Source organism: Lipotes vexillifer, unplaced genomic scaffold (genome assembly GCF_000442215.2).
Source record: "Lipotes vexillifer unplaced genomic scaffold, Lipotes_vexillifer_v1.1 scaffold1701, whole genome shotgun sequence".
Classification (NCBI taxonomy): domain Eukaryota; kingdom Metazoa; phylum Chordata; class Mammalia; order Artiodactyla; family Lipotidae; genus Lipotes; species Lipotes vexillifer.
The window spans coordinates 425,487-443,996 of record NW_006794217.1 but is presented as its reverse complement, the minus strand read 5'-3'; the positions used below and the strand labels follow the sequence as shown (position 1 = coordinate 443,996).

The 18,510-nt window shown below is 48.2% G+C and overlaps 1 protein-coding gene across 1 annotated transcript in view; it reads right to left on the bottom strand.

The window, feature by feature from the left end:
• Positions 1-17,003, bottom strand: part of SUN1 (Sad1 and UNC84 domain containing 1) — a 35,027-nt gene extending 18,024 nt beyond the window's left edge. The window contains 7 exon segments of the mRNA XM_007467082.1: positions 373-466; positions 1,006-1,104; positions 8,726-8,911; positions 9,015-9,041; positions 9,971-10,155; positions 11,503-11,685; positions 16,927-17,003. Coding sequence (XP_007467144.1) covers positions 373-466; positions 1,006-1,104; positions 8,726-8,911; positions 9,015-9,041; positions 9,971-10,155; positions 11,503-11,685; positions 16,927-17,003 — 851 coding nt within the window.
• Positions 17,004-18,510: the final 1,507 nt, after the last annotated feature.

Here is an 18,510-nt window from a genome sequence, read left to right as displayed (position 1 = left end):
GCCCATGTGAACAACCCAGCAGGTCAGTAACTGCCAACACGCCGGGCTGGTGCACAGGAGGGCACTTAAGGACCTTGGTCATCGACCCACTGAGGCAACCTGGTGCTGGGGCAAGTGCACCAGAGGGTCCAGGCCTACAGTCCCGAGCACACCCTCCCAGATGTGTAATCCTGGACGCGTCACTTAAACGCTGCGCATCCGGTTTTCTTCAAGGATGACACCTGCCTTTCCTTTCTCACAGGAGTGGTTTGAAAAATTAAGAATATGAAAGCACTTTGCAAAATATAAAATGATTAAATCAAATGATACCATGCAATTAGCACAAAATCAGTTCTTTAAAACACCAAGCTGACATGATATCAGTTTCCTTACCTTGTAAGAAGAAACACATTCAGCCAAGAAACCAAAGTAACAAACTGGTACCATCCAATCCCAAGCCACCAGAATACTTCAGATGCTGCCTTCCCTAAAAGAGAAAACACCAAACATCCTAAGGAAACGTTCTTAGGAAAACCAAACTCCTAATGGACTGGTTTTGTGAAGGCCAAGCTAGCAGCATAAGGAAATATACTAACAAATGCTTCGAAAGTATATTAAGATGAAGGAAGTTAGGGATGAAGTATATTAGGACCACGCTTAGTCGTCACAGCAGGAGCATCCATAACTCAAACACAGGAACGTAAATAAGCCACAAAGCAATAAGTCACACACAAGACAAGATACAAAAGAATAAACACCAAACCCACGCGTTCTCAAGTACAGTACAACCAAGCAGCTAGACTTACAACAACACCCAATACACTGGAGAAACAATGAATGCCATGCAGCCAAAAGCACAGTATGTTAGCATTTCTAAATAATAAAGGATGGAACACGTTACATCAAGGATCAAAGCACGTAAACCGAAAATGCAATGTTTACTTGGTTAGGTGAACAGTTTACTGCAGGTGCTTAACTGCCAACAGCCTAGGAGCGAATGCTAACATGGAAAGCCAACATAACCACCTGGACAGGCCACTGCCAACCACAGCACCGCTGACACCGTCCTGGACACAAACCCTCCCGTGGCTCCGACCTCGCGCAGCGCCTGCACCGAGAAGTGACCTGTGCCGGAGAAGATGTGGGCGGGAGGGGCACCTTCAAACACCAGCCCCACAGTCCCGACATGGCAAGAGACATCCACCTTGTGGCACTGTACCAAAATCCTCTCCCATCAGACAGTCAAGAGTCTCTCCTCAAGAAAAACAATTGACTACTTGAAGTCCAAGCAAGATGCTGAAACTAACTTATGAAAACCCTGCTCTGTGTCTGAACAGTTTTCACTCGCTTCTGCCTATCGACATGTAGGACGTAAAATGTAGACATTTCCTATAAACCTGCGGGGGCTGGCTGGCAGCTACCCTGCACGTGTGCACAGCTGCTGCTGGCAGAATGGGTATTGGAAAGACAGCACAATCGTTTAAAGCAAGTAAGATTCCATGGACACCAGCAGTTAACATGCTCTGGGTGAGACAAGAGTTACGCAAACAGCAAGATGAAAGTCCTCCTACAGCCCAGTGAAAAAATATTTTGGAATTATAACCGGTAGTCCCACTGGATGACAAAATAAAACACAATTAACTTTATACCGAACGTCACATATTATATAAAGCAGAAAACTGCTCATGAAATCAATTCCTTTCATTTTTAAAGAGTGACCGCTGGAAGTAATACACCCACACCAGCATTTGCGTGTTGACTCCTGAAAACATTAAGCAATTCCAACACGGCTGACGTGCAAAGAAACGGTTTTTTAAAAAATCTATTGCTTTATGTTTATTAATTAACAGTTAAGAGACAACAAATTTTGAAGTTCAGCTTTTAAAAAAAGCTGCTATAAAGGCACCCTTCGGCAAGACACTGACAGGTACAAACTGGATTTCTCCATAGCACCCCGGCTGCACAGGCTCAGGACACGTCTCGCTTCCCAGGCGCGGGCCGACTGTACCCCATGCAGGACACAGCTTCTTCTAAACCATTCATTTCACCTCAAATATGTTACTTTCCATACGCTTAATTTATACTAAATACACTTACAAAGAAGCTTTTCAAGAGCAATATTCTCCATATTTTAAGACAGTTATTATTTTCCTGTTTTTACTGAACACCTGAATTCCAAACACAAAGAAACAATGAACAAGGAGCATTTGCGAAAACACGACAGAAACAAAACACAAAAGCGCAAGAGACAACCTGCATGGGACAAGGCGAGCCCCACGGTCCCTGCCAGCCCTCCTGGCCATGAGGGCTGCGAGCGGGTGGTGGTGTGTGTTTCCAGGTGCTTCCTCCCCTTACAGTCATCGCCTGTGGGGTGGGACAAGCAGTTAATTGGACAGATGAACACGCAAACCCTGTCAATCTCAACGGTGCGCAGCAACGGCAGTTTGAAAAAACTAGGAAACTCAATTATGAAAAACCAAAATCCCAGCCAGTGCCCCCTGGTGGCTGTAGGCTCCTGGTGTGAAGGGGGCAGCGAGTGGGGCCCCTAACCAGTGGGGCCCCAGGACGGCCTAAAAGGATGGCACAGGTGCGGCCGAGCCATACTTACACAGCGACGCCCCGTTTGCACGGAGGTGGCCGTCCTCGCCGAGGGGCTCTCTCACATTCATCCTCCCACAGTGACTGGAATGAGCTGCAACACAGGCGAGAGGGGCCTGAGCCCGGGGCAGGGGCTCTGCAGAGTGGCCGGGTCGGGGTGGAGGTGGGGTGCAGGCCGGGGGCGAGGTAACTGCCTCGCTCAGGAAACGTCATCAAGTCCCGCCAGCCCTGGGCATGCCCCCACCACCACACGGGATGGGCCCGCTTCAAACATTTTTGAAACATCATTCTAAATGCCAGTCAGATAAATTTTTTGCTTTAAAGATGGTCGTAAGAATAAAAAGATGAGTGTATTAACTTTTTATTTAATGTTAAACCCTGACCAACTTCCAGGAAACATCCAGAACTGCACAGAGAACAGGGAGAGAGATGCACAGCAAGGCTGCGAGAGAGAGAGGCCGCAGACGACGCGAGGAGAGGGCGTGAGCGAAGCGCCGCGCGGGGAGAAGAGCGTGTTCTTCGCCTTGAAAAGCTCTATTTGGAGGAAACAGGAGGAAGAAAGCATTTAAATACCTTTTGATTCATGGCTTTTTGACTCACAGCTTTTTGATTCGCGATCTTTTGATTCATAACTTTTCAATTTGTAATTTTCTGATTCATAATTGAGCTTCATTAAAGCCACTTGGAAGAGCTGAACTAAGAACGAAGGAAAGGACGCCGAGGTGCGCGTGACCAGCGACAAGATGCTATCCCTGCAGCGAGCGGCGCGGCCTAGTGAGAAACCGTGAACACAGTTACTCCTCCCGCAGCACGCGCTCCCTATGTCAGAGCCCGATTACTCACTTTGGGCAAAGTGGAACCCGCTTTTTTTTCGGCTGTGCCTTGCGGCTTGCAGGGTCTTAGTTCCCCAACCTAATAAGCCCAGGCAGTGAAGGCGCGGAGTCTTAACCACTGGATGGCCAGGGAATTCCCTGGAACCCGCTTTTTTACATGGACACCAGAGACACACGCTCGGGCCGAGTTGCAAACCAGCCCCATCCTGGAGCGCCAGCAGCGTCACATCTCTCCCACAGGCCGGCTTCCATAAAACATCCAATCTGAGGTCACTTCACCCCAATGCTGTTTACGCACATGCTACCATCTTTAGAAACGGGCAAACGACTTCTCTTCCCTGACCTCCGGCCCAGCCATCCCACTGTGTTCCCAGCCTCGAGAAGGCCTGTCAGCGAGAAGCAGCCCCTTCAAGGACGTCCGCTATAGCACGTGCCGCAGGGTACAGAGAGACACCTGACATGGCCACCTGAGGCTCCTTTTCCTCAGCACCTGGAGCACCAGGACAGTGCGACCTCTATAACCTACAATGTGCAGGGTGACAGTCTGAAAATCACAGTGGCTAGAAGTTTTTATTCTTAAAGAAGAGTTTCTAGAAACTGAGTTATTTGTAGTGAGGTGTATGAACCTAGAGCCTGTCATACAGAGTAAAGTAAGTCAGAAAGAGAAAAACAAATACCATATCCTAACACATATATGGAATCTAAAAAAAAAAGGTTCTCATGAACCTAGGGGCAGGACAGGACAGGAATAAAGATGCAGATGTAGATAATGGACTTGAGGACACAGGGAGGGGGAAGGGTAAGCTGGGACGAAGTGAGAGAGTGGCATGGACATGTATACACTACCAGGTGTAAAATAAATAGCTAGTGGGAAGCAGCTGCACAGCACAGGGAGATCAGCTCGGTGCTCTGTGACCACCTAGAGGGGTGGGATAGGGAGGGTGGGAGGGAGGGAGATGCAAGAGGGAGGGGATATAGGGATACATGTATACATATAACTGATTCACTTTGTTATACGGCAGGAACTAACACAACGTTGTAAAGCAATTATACTCCAATAAAGATGTTTTAAAAAAAAAGTTTCTTCACTGAGTGGCAGCTGAAGTATGAGGCTTGTTCCTGCACAGTGACTCCATGGGACGGCCTGCAGACGGGGCTGCTTGCCGACGTGCCCAAAAGCACAAATATCCAGCCCGTCCACTCATCCCTGGCTCAGCTCCCTGAGTTTACGGTACATGTGTGAGGCCAGTGGGGACTGGAGAGGTCTGAGTTGGAGTGATTTCAGAAGAAATAAAATCAAAGCTTTCCCCGCCCCAGATAGCCTGAATAAAGGAGTGGGCTATCTGTGAATTGGAGCCCTGAACCAAAACAAATGTAAACCTGGGGCCAGGAGCCCCCGAGTGTCAGGGCCAACTCTGTGTTACCCCACTCACACTCTTCTTGTTTTACACCGCAGCGTGAACTTTATACAGAGGTCGGACAAAAACAGAAAAATTCATGAAGAGGTAATGCAGGATCTGTCTCACTGACCATCAGTGACACCAAAATCCATTTTTCATTCATCAAATCGGCAACATTTTAAAAGAACAAAAATATAAACACTTATTTAGCAAGAGTACATGGAACGGGGACCCTCACGTGGCCATAGGGAGAGGGCAATCCTGGTCAGTCTTTTGGGAAGTCAACTGGAAGAATCTATTTAAACTGAAATTGTAAACAATCTTCTTTTCTCAGCAGTGATAAGTATTTATTTAGAAGCTGCTGGGCGGAACACTTTTTAAAGTATATTTAGTCGCTAATCGCGGTTTCTTCAGGAGGACGGGCTCCATCAGAGCTGCTCCTCCTTAAAGCCGGTCAGTAGCATTTCAGCTGCTCAGCTCAGAGGCCAAGCCGCAGCGTGTCACGCCGCCCACTTCAGCCTTAGCCGCTGGACAGTCACAGCTGTCCGACCCCGAAGTCAGCCAAGTTGGCCTGTCCCTCTCCCGGAAGCAGCAGACGTTTCCGTCCTTACTCCTCTAAAGACTGAGGCTGATTCAATTAGCAAAATTCTGCTCAAAGCAACCAAGACAACTGACAAAGTTTCAAAGGTATGACTTTTCATTCACTCATTCACTCATTCATTCAGACCTATCTTTTCTAAGTTAGTTTACACCTTCTACTGGGGGACGCAAGCATTGCCTTAGGCAAGAGAAAAAACACACAAGTGTGTGTTTTCAGATTCCAATTCCCTGGGTCCTTCTGTGCGGTTAGCCCAGGGGCCAGGGAGGCCCGAGGAGCGCTGGCCCACGTAGGAGCGCCTTTTGGCAGAGCCGGGTCTCCCAGGTCTCCAGCCCCTACAGGTTTCTCACACAGGTGCCAACCCTCACAGGAGTACTGAATCTGTCCATCTGCACGCGTCCTATCAGCACCTTGCTTTGGTGAGCGCTGTTCGATGTCCCAGGGAAAACACATGGGAGGCTTTTAAAGCCTTTCTGACGTGGCCCAGAAAATCACGTTTTGTCAACAATGCACTCAACCTGAACCTCAAAAGGTTTCAGAATCAGAAACTACGTGGCTCAGGCGGGATGAATGATGTTTAATGGACCTATGCTACTTCTGGCCTGCCTACCCCGAAGATTTGTGCACATACACAAACATACCCAAAGAAAACACTGCTTTTAAAAGTGCACAAACAAGAAAGCCTGAATGTCCACCTAGACACTGACTAAACAAATTTCGATACAACCATAAATGCAATATTAGACAGGCGTCAAAAAGAATGAAGTTCATCGCAATTACCATTTAAAATGAAAAAAAATTGCAAAACCATGTATTTGAAGTAAAGACAAAAACACACTCCATGTTTCTGTAGGAACATGAAAGCAAAATTCAGGTGGTGCTTACACAACACTGTGAAATACCAGTGGATTGTACACTTTAAAATAGTCAGTTAATTTCATGTTATATGACTTTCACCTCATTAAAAAGGCAGGAGAGCCCACAATGAACAGGACTAGCTGCAGCTCCCTCCAGAAGGGAAACCAGACAGGGACTGGGGAGGGACAAGGGGAGACTTAATTCATCTATTAAATAAATAGATAAATTTAAAGGTTTAAAGATTTCACAATGAGAATATAAGAAAAAGAATAAGAAGAAAGGAAATGTGGGGTGGGGGTTAACTTATGATTGTGAAGAGTTACCCATATTTTGAGTAAATATGCCCACGTAACAAATTCATGCGGTGTGACCTCAACCACGCAATAAGAGTGAAAAGCCTCTGGGTGTAGGTTATGGGTGATTTTAATTTTCTTCCCTGCACACCTCTGTGGTTTTCAAAAGTTCTTTGATAAATGTTTTACTCAAATAATTAGAAACAAATTTTTTCAAAGGTAACAAATTAGCATTGGCTCTACAAACCACTGCTATAATCTAAAAGAGCAAGGGGCATGATAAGAATAGAAGCCCAAAGCAAATAACAGTATAGTAACTTGTTTACTCCACCAAAATACTCAAGACCGATTTAAGCAGGAAGTGGGATGAGTTTCCAGAAGCTGCCACCAAAGCTACCACGGCTGACCTTCCCTCTGAAGAAACAGCAACCACACAGCTGGGCTCGGGCCCACCATCCTCCATGCTGTCAGAACAAGTGGCTGCATTGTTGGTGACGCAGACATAGCTGGGGGAGAGCAGCAAACACTGCCACAGACAGGGGGCGACCTGTGAGCACCACAACTCCACCAGGTACCGTTTGTGGAACGTGCTTTTACCCTGAGAAAGGTGTTATGCTCAACTCAGCAACGGCACACTTCAAAATGCAGCCTCAAAACCCGATACACGGCATGCCAGGTGCGGAATCCCGGCCCTGGGAGAGCACTCAGAGGACACAGCGTCTTGGGGGGGGCGCCCTGCAGGCGAGATGCCTGGGGCCAGGTCCAAGCTCCATCATTTACCAGCAAGTGTCTGAAGCTGGCTGAACCTCAGTTTACCGGTCTGTACAATGAGGGTGACAACTGTCCAGCGGGGCTGCTATGAGGGTCAGTGAGGTCATGGGTACAGAGCGCAGGGGGCAGAGTGAGCGCTCAGTGATGCTGGTCTCTACAGCACCCACACGATCCAGAAACTGTTACAGAGGAAACCCTCATATTGATTCTGCCACCCGCTTCCCCTCACTGTATTCCCACACTGCTCTATTAACACTAAGGAGGTCGGTAACACTACAGCAGCCAAAACCAAAAGGTCTAGAAACAAGGATGAGATGCCGAAATAGAAATAACTGTCAGTCCAGGTACCATCCTTCATCATGTCAAAATCATCATTTGAGAAGTATGAACTGGGCACCCTAGTGCGCAGGGCACAGCCAGGAACACGGGGAGTGGACAGACAGCGCCCCGCCCTCCTGCACTGTCCTGTCCAGACCCTTGTCCACCTGCCTGAGCATGTCCTCTGGCTCTGCCAAGCACTCCAGTGCTCAGATTAAACAGACGAGGTACCAAGGGCTTGGAAACAAGGCGACACATGTTTCAAGTCGAGGGCTCCCAGCCTCCCTATGTGTTCCCTTAAGGCGAACAGTGATCACAGCAGCCGCGGAGCCCCGAGCCAGGAGGGGCACATCGGTCACACGGTGGCCCCTGGAAGGGCCTCTGTAGCTGTGCTCTCCCCAGGGGCCCAGCAGCGAGGCCGACTCAGTCTGGCCCAGGTGTTGATCAGAGCTGGGAACATGGGCAGGCCCAGGCCCTCTGTGGTCAAGCAGGCACACCGGGGTCCCAAGGGCCTCCTCTGCCGGTCAGCAGGGCCAAGGTTGCCGCGCGAGACCTTCCACCATGCCTGCCGCCCTCCCAAACAAGGCTGGTGTGCCATGTGCCCCCCAGAAGCTGCACACTCCTGGTAAGCTGCCCCTGCGGTCACGGACTCTCACCCACAACAGAGACCAGAGACAACACGTCCCTGCCTCAAGCATCACCGCCTCCCACCCTGACTCTCTGGGCGCCTGGAGTCTGCGCTCCCAGGAAAAGAAGGAGCGTCTGCAGGTGACCGCACAGCCCACGGGTCCAGTTCAGGACGAGGTTTCTCCTGCTTACTCCAAGTTCAAATTTATGGAATTCCAAACACTCCCAGGTACAAAAAGACCAACCACATCACATGTAAGTTGAGAGAGGAGGAACAGAGCTAATTTTTGGTGCGTCTCTTAAACTTTTAAAGGATAACTTTGAGCTCGAGTCTACAGTAGAAACAGTGCAGACACTGAGGCCTATAAGACAAGATTGATGAAAAGAAAAGGAAATATCTAATATTTGGACGTGAACTCCTTTCCTAACTTTTAAAAGAGCAAGACTTACGTTTTTGACTCCTATCCCTCGAGTAAATCCTTGAGGCCGGGCCACGGGCAGTGGAGTACGCGGTGAGCGCGCCTTTGCGCTCGGAAAGGAGGCTGCAGTCGCTGCAGGTGTAGCCGTTGCTCCCCGCTCCTTCTACGGCCCCTGCGGCCACATCGCCGTTTCCCTGAATGGCAGCTTTATTCCCACCTGAAGTTTGCAAAAAGGAGATGGAACCTGCTTATTACAATCTGCAAACACCTAACTAAAACCTCCATCTTGAAAAATGTGGGGAAGAAAAGGACGAAATTACCTTTAAGCTCTCCGTCATCGTCAAGACCTAAAAAACACACATATTTTTGCTGTTGAGCTCAAATGATCAAAACAGAACAAAATACACAAACTCAAAAGTAAAGGTTACAATGGTTAATAAATCAGCATCATGGCACTGGTCAAGATTGACTTCCTACAATGCCTAGAACTAACAGAAATTTCTCCAGGTATATGCAGATGCTTGCTTTCAATTCCAGGTGAAAGCACATCTCTGGAGAAAATACCTTCCCACACGCTCTGTTCTCACGCACTCTCACACTGTCTACACACACACACCACGCTGTGCACAGAAGAACAGGCAGGAACCTCAGCACCAGCACACTCGCCTCCTCTGCTGCCCAGGAGCTACTTTGCTAGTGAACAAAACAGAATACGAACTCCAGGGCTTCCCAACTCAGCACATAAGGTTTCTGGAACTAATCTAATCTTTGATTCTTCTCAGAAGGGCCAACTGGAACATCAAGTGGACACAAGCAGCTTTGCGGCCCCTCAAAGCCATGGCCCCTGTGGCCATCGAGTCCTCCACAGGGAGGACTGGGGTCACGCTGCTGCCTTAGTCAATCCAGGTCACAAGCCACATCGTTTCCTAGGGTCAATTCATCTACACTAGATGCTTTCCAGTAAGACAAAAATTGCTGTCTGGAACTTGAAATCATGCTGGTGAGTTTGCCAAAGACTTTGCTTAAACATCCCACAAAAGTCATGCATTTAGACACACAGAGTTAATCAGACTGCCCTGACCACTCCACTCCATCTTCCACATCACGACACATGATCGGCAGCTGGAAGCAGTTTCCCTGTGCTTCCGATCTCAGTCCAGAGGGAGGCCTCCAAACTTCCTGGGGCTCCTTCCCCCCAGTAAGGGGAAAAGGGACAACCTGGCCATGACACCCCTTCTTCCCAGAAGAACCGGAGAAGTCACTGGAGATGACTCACCCCAGAAGTGGTCCACTTTGGTCTGCTCGCGGATCAGAGACTCGTCCAGCACAGGAGGCCGCAGACAAGCCGAAGCCCGCATGGCCCTGGAGCCGCTCTGGCTGACAGCCAAGGATAGGACCTTCCTCGAGGTGTGGTTGATACTAAATGCCGGCTTGTGTGCACTGCTGCGCTGCTTTGCTAGTCTAAAAAGGAAGGAGAAAGGAACAAGTCTACAGACGTTTTCTAGTATATACAAGTGATTACATTCTACCAACACAAAATCTTTGCCTGAGAATGAATATACTACTGTTAAGGCAACGTGTTCTTATGCCCTTTCTGCTGTAATGAGACATCTGTTAATCTAAAAAAGGAATTGTTAAGCTGGGCACAAGAACTCCTCCTAAAATTGTACACACAAAGTAGTTCTCAGATTATTTGGGGCCTCATGACCCAAAAGTGGTTCAAACTAAAAATAACCTAAGAATAAAAATGACCTATATTTTGAAATTATATGATTTATAGATTTAGTGTCCCCCCCACCATTTAAAACAAGTAACTGCATCCACAGGCACATTCCGCACTGTTTCTCAGTCACTAATAAAGGCAGAACTGCATCAAGTACAGCGAGGAGAGGCTGTCGCCAAAATCCTTCCTGCACCGGATCTACCACAAGGATGGAGACAAAGCCCTTGAAGACCCTCCCCACTGAGGGAGCGAGAAGTGAGCAAAAGGCAGGGAGCAGAGACAGGAAGGCCCCCATGAGCAGGTGCACCGGGAAACCTGGTTCCAGTGTTGCTCAGGGACAGAGAACCAGCCTGTTACAGCCGTGGTTCCCATAGCAGTACCTGCACGAACACCCCAAACCAGGATATCCAAGAACCTCACTGCAAATGAACCTCAGGTGGCTGCTGGGCGTGCAGTGTGTGAGTGTGAACCACAGATGGGGAGGTGACGCCACAGACACCAGCGCCCAGCCTTGCTGTCAGGCCAGTGTCCTGTCACCTCTCAACAGCCACCGTCCCACTCCCAAGAGTGGACCACTCAGGCAGGAAACTCGTCCCTCTTACATGAGTGATGTTAAAGGAAAGCTGTTACCTTTATTCTTTATCTCTAAATGGCACAAAGATCCTGCACACTTCTGCCCCTTCTTGGGCACAAATAAGTCATGGGCACGTGAGGAGTTCAGAAATCAAGTGAATAGGACAATCATAAATACAGGTAAACATCTAAACTTCACGCCTGTATCTGTCAGTTCACACAGATTTTATATACAGGCTTAAAGCACTAACAACACAGACACCTGCAGGGCCACATGATGATGGGCAGGGCTCCTCCCTTAACTGCTGGTGGGGCCCGCTACGCAGATGAGCTGGGACACTTGCCCCGGACGGGATGGGTGCCTGCGTCCCTCTTTACACCAGCGCCAAACAACCCGCACACCCCAGCCCTGGTTTCAGCCTCATTCACAGTAAAGCTACGACCGTGTGTGCAGTTGTGTGTGTACACACATATCTGTAAATTCGAGAGAGTGAAGTTTTACAGACCGAAACCTCATGTGTTTGGTTTTAACTGTTTTCGCTCACCTGGCCGCTCTGTCCCCAGCGGGGCCATCCTCAGCGCCACGGGCTGTGGTGACCAGGCGCAAACTGCGGCGGGACATTCTTGGAGAATCAAATACAGGATCCAGTTTGTGCTCAGTCTCGAAATCCAGAGCATCAGAAGAATAACTTGAACTAGAAGGAAAAACCCTCATCATAGATGAGCACCGCTTACCACCCCACCTTAAAACAAACAAATAACAGAACGTGCAACCTAGTGTGAAGTTTTAAAAACAGCACATGCCACAACTAAGAGTCTGCATGCTGCAACAAAGATCCTGCATGCCACAACTAAGACCTGGCGCAGCCAAAATAAATAAATAAATAAATAATATATTTTTTAAACGAGAAAAACAGCCATCACTATGTGAAGCCTTTCCGACAGAGCAAAAGCAAGCTAGCACCCAACTTGCTCAACAACTGATGCCCCTACATCTGCTCTGATCACAGCACATATGAAATGAATCCCCCAGCTGCCTGGTGTTCAAGGCTACACCCGGCCCTGGGGAGCGCGTAAGGACGTGCTAAATTCACGAGACTCCCCACCTAGGAATGAGATCAACATTGTTAGGAAATCATAACCGTTTACTAGTAGACACTGCCTGATAAAGCAGTTAACGAGACAGTGACCACTACGGGCCATTTAATCCGAGATCCCAGCAGGTCACTGAATGAATCAATGTAAGGAGAAAAGGAAAAGCCAGTGACTGAGCCACCAGCGCACTTTGCATTTAATTCATCATAAACCCAGAGACAAACTAGTACACAGAAAAGCCACTCCACTACCCTTCCACATTATCTTAAACCAAAACACAGATCCTTCTGTGCTGTCAGCAAGTTTTCCAAATCCAGAAACGTGAGTTGAGAACCTGTTCTGTGCCTCCTTGGGGGCGGGGATCCTACAGACAGTCCAGCAGCCGGGGCCACCACACAGTGAGGACTCCACACCTCCAGGAGGTGAGCTCACAACCCGACAGGAAGGAGGAAGGTGAGAGAGGGAGGGAGAGGCCACGGCTGCCACAGGGAACAAAGCAGGCCAAGAAAAGAACTGCAGCCCAAGGCACAGAAGGTGGGACTGCAAGAACCTCGGTCCTGGCTCCAACCAAAGGGCCTTCATGCGCGTGCGCACTAGAGGACGGCCTGCACCCTGGAGGCCCTGGGCAGGCCCTGCTGTGGCAGAGAAGGGAGCTCCAAACCCCTCAGGTAGTTTATCCGCAGGAGGAGGTGGAGATGCTGGGGGCACGTCCAGTAGGCAGTGGGAGAATAGCCCCCGCTCAGGACAGCAGACCACTGGGCTAAGGGTCTGGAAATCCACGGTAACCAGGGGTATCTGAGTTAAAGTAAATGGGCTTAAGAACATTTCCGTGTTTTATTTTATATTATAAAAATATTTTCAGAATCAAATTCATCATAAACTTATCAGATATGACACTAGAAACTGTTAAGTCAAACCCTCAGAAAGTTATTACAAATTGCTTCAAGTTGTCATATCCATTTGAGGCGTCACACATAACTTCAGGAAAAGGTCCTCCTCAACTTGAGAGGCTGGAGTGGGGCAAGAGAGAGGCTGCACTAACCCACACTGAGCAGCAAGGATGCTAAACTCTACCTAATTTTAGTATAAAATATGCTTACTTTTCTTCCAAGATTATTTTTAGTATTTTACATAATTACAATTCTCGTTTAAGAAAATTGTTATTTCAAGTCAGAATCTACCACGTAAGAATGGACCAGTACCCCTCCACCATCTTCCTCTTAACCTAAGTCCTGGGTTTAGAGGACGGCCATTTATGAACTTGAACATCAAGAGAGGACAGTGCAGTTCAAGTCCACCGGCCTCTGTCAGGCCCCAGACCAGGTGTGTGTCTCGAGGAGCAACCTAGACAAATACGCAAACGTGCAGAAGGCAAGAAGCTGACGACGGGACCCGGACCTCTGTCTCCCACCCCCACACGCCCCAGATGCTGCAACTCAGGGGACATGACAACGCTGCCGGTCTGGACAGGGTCCTGGCTTTCCAACACAGGACCTCTAACACAATGCCCCTGCCGGCGGAAGGGTGTTCCAAATACCTGTTACTTTGATTAGAGAGGGCCCTGGGAAGAAGCCAGTATAGTGGCTGTTTATAAGAGCAAATGAGGGAGTTCCCCGGTGGCCTAGTGGTTAGGATTCCATACTTTCACTGCCATGACCCCGGGTTCAATCCGTCATTGGGGAACTGAGATCCCGCAAGCCGCGCAACATGGCCAAAAAAAAGAAAAGAGCAAACGACTGGGAAATGTCCATTAATAAGGGGATGATGAAATAAACTAGGATACGTGTACCTTACGTAATGCAGTGAGGCCGTTAGAAAACATAACAGATCTATATATACTGTCACAGAAAGACCTCCAAGATATACTGTTAAATGAAAAAAGAAATACTCTATTATCATCCTATTCATGTTTTTAAAAATATATATAACGTAAAAGCACAGGGTTCAACCCATGGTCGGGGAACTAAGATCCAGCAAGCTGTGCAGCAATGCCAAAAACAAATAAATAAATTAAATATTCAATAATAAATAAAAGCACATATTACCAACACAGATGTGTAAGAGCTCAGAAAACACCTCCAAACCGGTAACAACAGTTACCTCTGGAGCTGAGAGGAGGTAGGAACACGGGTACTTTCACTTTGAGCTGGACAGTGCTCAGCTAAACAGAAGCTGCAGCAGTGTTCACAGCGGGGGAGGGAGAGGGAGTGAGGGAGTGAGGGACGGGGGCAGGGAGGGAGGTGGGGACCAACAGTTCTGTGCTGAGTTCAGACCTGAATGTTGACAAGCGCCTCTGTCTGCACCTGAGGGGCGCCCACCCCACGACTCCGTGAGCCCTCCACCAGCACCTGTGCCCTCCTGCCCTAGGCTGGGATCCCAACCATCATCTGTAACAGGTTCCTACAGACAGATGCACCCAGGGCCCAGCAGGTCCCGACTGCCTAGCAACATGTGTGACAGTCACCTGCCCCAGACTCTCTCCTCTCCCCTCCTTCTACCTTGGGTTCTCAACACCTGGTATTCTGACTAGTTGTTTTAAAACTATCATTATCTTTTAGAGATTTGCTTCAAAACAACCCACTGGGGAGGGGAGACCAAGTACTGGTAACTGCTGAAACTAAGTGAGAGGTGAAGGGGCTTATCATCACTATTCTCCAAACTTTCACACTGTTTGGCATTTTCCATAACAGAAAAACATCTTAAAGAAATGGCATGACCAGGATGCTGCAGGATCCTTTACGTGTTTACTGAAAGTGCTGAGGCTGCAGGCCAGCAGTGCTGGACATGGAGTGGTCAGCCAGGGGCCACCCAGGTGGTAATGAGACAGACGGTCAGAGTTGTGAGTTTAGCAGGTGGAAGGGGAGGGTCTGGAAGGACAAGGATATGAGGAGGACAATTTCGGGCCAGGCCAAGTGGCTAAGGGCTGCGGGGAAAGGCTGCAGGGAAACCCAGCCTCCGGGGACCATGAGTTGCCGCTGGAGCTGGACGGTAAACAGAGGCTTCACTGAAGGGTGGGGACATAGAGACACACTGGCAGGAGAGGGAAAGGCAGGTAAGGACAGAGCCGCCTCAGCACGCCACGTAAGGCCGGTCCACAGCTGGGCGTGCCCCCTCCAGACTGGGTGTTGGGTGGCTGGGACCCTCGGCAGGAGTTCTGCTCCTCGTGGTGTGGCGCCTGCCCATCACCGCTTCCTGGGCCTCTGTGGGCCCTCGGCACCCAGGACACCCTCGGGCTGCCATCATGGCCTGCTGATGGCCAGACCAGAACTGCCGCCCACATGGCTCCTGGGCCTGGGTCTCACACCCCCTCCCGCTGACTGGTGGTCCTGCTCCTGTGCCCATGTCAAGCCGTGACTGTCACGCTTGCCTCCTCCTTCATCCCCTTCCTCCAGTCAAGCACAAGGCCCCCAGCGTTCCCTCCTGAACCCCTCCCTCCCCACGCCCTGCCCAGCGCTGCAGCGGGTGGTCAGGGCCCCCACGGAGTCTCACCCAAACTCCTGCTGGTCTGGGTGGTCAGGGCCCCCACGGAGTCTCACCCAAACTCCTGCTGGTCTCTGACCAGCACCGCCCCACTCTCCATTTCTGCATAACCCTGGTTCCACCCACCCCTCCCAGCTGAAACCCTTCGCTGCCCCCGCCCTCAAACACAGGCCCACCTCCCAGCACAGCTCAGTCCGCCCGCCTTTCCCATTTCAGTTCTCAGCCACTTCCGATCCAGCCGCACGCCTCACTGGACGAGGGTTGGGTTCTCTGTAGAGACCCAGACATAGGCAACTTTTAAAAACTGTATTTAAAATGGGTTATAATAAATAAATATAAAAACAAAAAAATGGGTTATAAAAGCTAAAAATAAATTACCAGGACCTATTACTTTTTATGCCCCACAATACAGAATAAGGAGGAATTTACTTGAGTTGGCCCCACTCATTTTGTCCTAAAATACTACAGGACTTTTAACAAAAACAAAGTGTGTTACTACAGAAAGTGTGACATGATCTAAAATTGTGACTAAAAACCCAATCATTAAATATCAGGTTTGACTAATGCTGTTAAGAAGCAGTTTTCTTAAAATACCTTCCAATTTTCTTTACGTTTCAATTACATTTTTACCCTTTAGAAGATAAGCCATTGATAAAACTGACACTAGCATTTTCCTTGTGTGCTTCAAACACCTTGCCAGGATGCAAAGGTTTTTCTATCTGCCAATCAAATCCTCACCAATCCAGGAATGTTTTCCCTTTGGCAGTAGCCCATAATTTTATAACTTAAGTTTCGTCTCAATCATCCTTTCTATCAATACTTGGTAAACTAGAAAGGCAAAGAGCAAGTCAACAGCTTCTAAGACTCAAACTTCAAAGTTCAGCATCAAATCAGATACAAATAAAAACAGAAAACTCAAGTGCGTTCGACAGAAGTTGTGATCTTGAAACCGTGGGCTTCATCAAAATTCTATTTATGATGGCTCCTCTCAAAGCCAAGTCACTTCCCAGGTTAGTTCTGTTAATTTTAAAATACTCAGCCATTAATATAAATCACAAAAGCCCACCAGAACCACACAGATGTGCTCTTGAGACCACAGCCACCTGGGTGGAGGCGAAAACAGTCATTCATTTGTAATGACTAATCACTGAGTCATCAGAAACTTTCGGTTTTCAAAACAACCTCATAATTTCCAATTCAGTTTAGCAGTTTTGTAAAACCAGAGCATAACATAAAGTTCATAAATATTTTCACTTTCAACACAGAGCAGTTGGGTGCAAGTACCATAAAGCCCCCATTAACCCAAAGGCATTCAAGAACAGCACAGGCAAGACAACGTAACACGCATGCGAGCAGCTCACCTGAGTGCATACGTGTAGCCAGTGTTCTCGGGCACACACTGGGGAGGAGTGTACGTGTGAAGCCGAGAAAAGTCCATGTTCACGGTCTCAAAGCATACTGCAGAAGGCGGGAAAAGCAATGCAGGCTGTTAAAGGCCGGAACACACAGAGGAGCCCTGTCTGTGGTGGCCCAATGCAGACTGACTAGAGTCACCGTCAACACTTTGATTAAACAAGGCCAGTAAAGCAGGGTTGGTTTGGTTTTTTTTTTTTAAGCAAAGGAGACAAGTTTTCTCATGGTTGCAAGTCCAGAACACAGTTGTCATACTTAGTTCCTTAGGATTATAAATCTACAAAAGCAACAAGGGGAAATCCTAGATCAACTGACTTAAAATGATGAAAAGAATACAGAAAGTAACTCAGAATCCTTTCCAAAATGTACTTTTAAATTTCTAAAGGTGTCAAAATGTTCTCATTCTTCTGGAATAAATTTTCATTGTTACTAAGTAAAGCAGAACTGATTCTTGTTCCGTGGTCAAGAAGCACTCCCATACTTTCCTAGACAGCAAAATTTTTACAAGCAGCTCAGAATCAGAAAACTGCAGGGTGAATAAGAGATAAGCTTAAGGCACTGTTAATACTTTTATTTTTCCCCAAAGGAAAACACAGATTATTTTTAAATTAAAAAGTTTTGAGCATACTGTTTTTCATGTTGTCACCTACATTTCTTTGGAATGACTCAAACTTTCCTCTGGCTAAAAATACACACACACACACACACACACACACACACACTTCAAAAAAAAATCCGCACCCTCGTAGGAGTAATGTGAATCATAATCTGCTGTTGAAAGATCACGGAAGATAAACCTAGACAAAAAATATTCAAGTATAAATGACTGATTTCTATAAACTAAGCCAAAAATACTTAAATTCCATATTCTTTGCTTTCTCTAGTGTGGCAAGCGGGGGCCACTCTTCATCGTGGTGCGCGGGCCTCTCACTATCGCGGCCTCTCTTGTTGCGGAGCACAGGCTCTGGACGCGCAGGCTCAGTAGCTGTGGCTCACAGCTCCACGTGTTGCTCCACGGCATGTGGAATCCTCCCAGATCAGGGCTCGAACGCGTGTCCCCTGCATTAGCAGGCAGATTCTCAACCACTGCGCCACCAGGGAAGCACCAAATATTCTTTTAAAAATTAAGCACCCATAGAAATAAGGAACATTGTTTATATATAAAAACTTTACTGTGCCTACTAATTTCAACATTGCTCAGTTCCTCTCAGGGACCTGGCCCGCCAGCCCAGGTAGAACACACACTCAACAAGTACAATTAATTCTATTAATAGACACGTAAATCTCTTGCTGCAAATATACTTACCTTCGAGTACGAGTCCATGTATTTGTTCAGTACCTGTTCACTTGCCTCGAGCTCCCCTCTGCCTCCTCCACCAGCACTGGAGCCCGGGTTCAAGGGCACACAGACTGAGGCACAGCACACGAGGGGCAGCCTCCTGGCTCAGCTCTCCTCTCAGCTCCCCGCAGAACAGAGCCACACCCAGCAGCTGTGTAATAATGGCTTCTGACTGCGCTGTAGTTAGTAATGA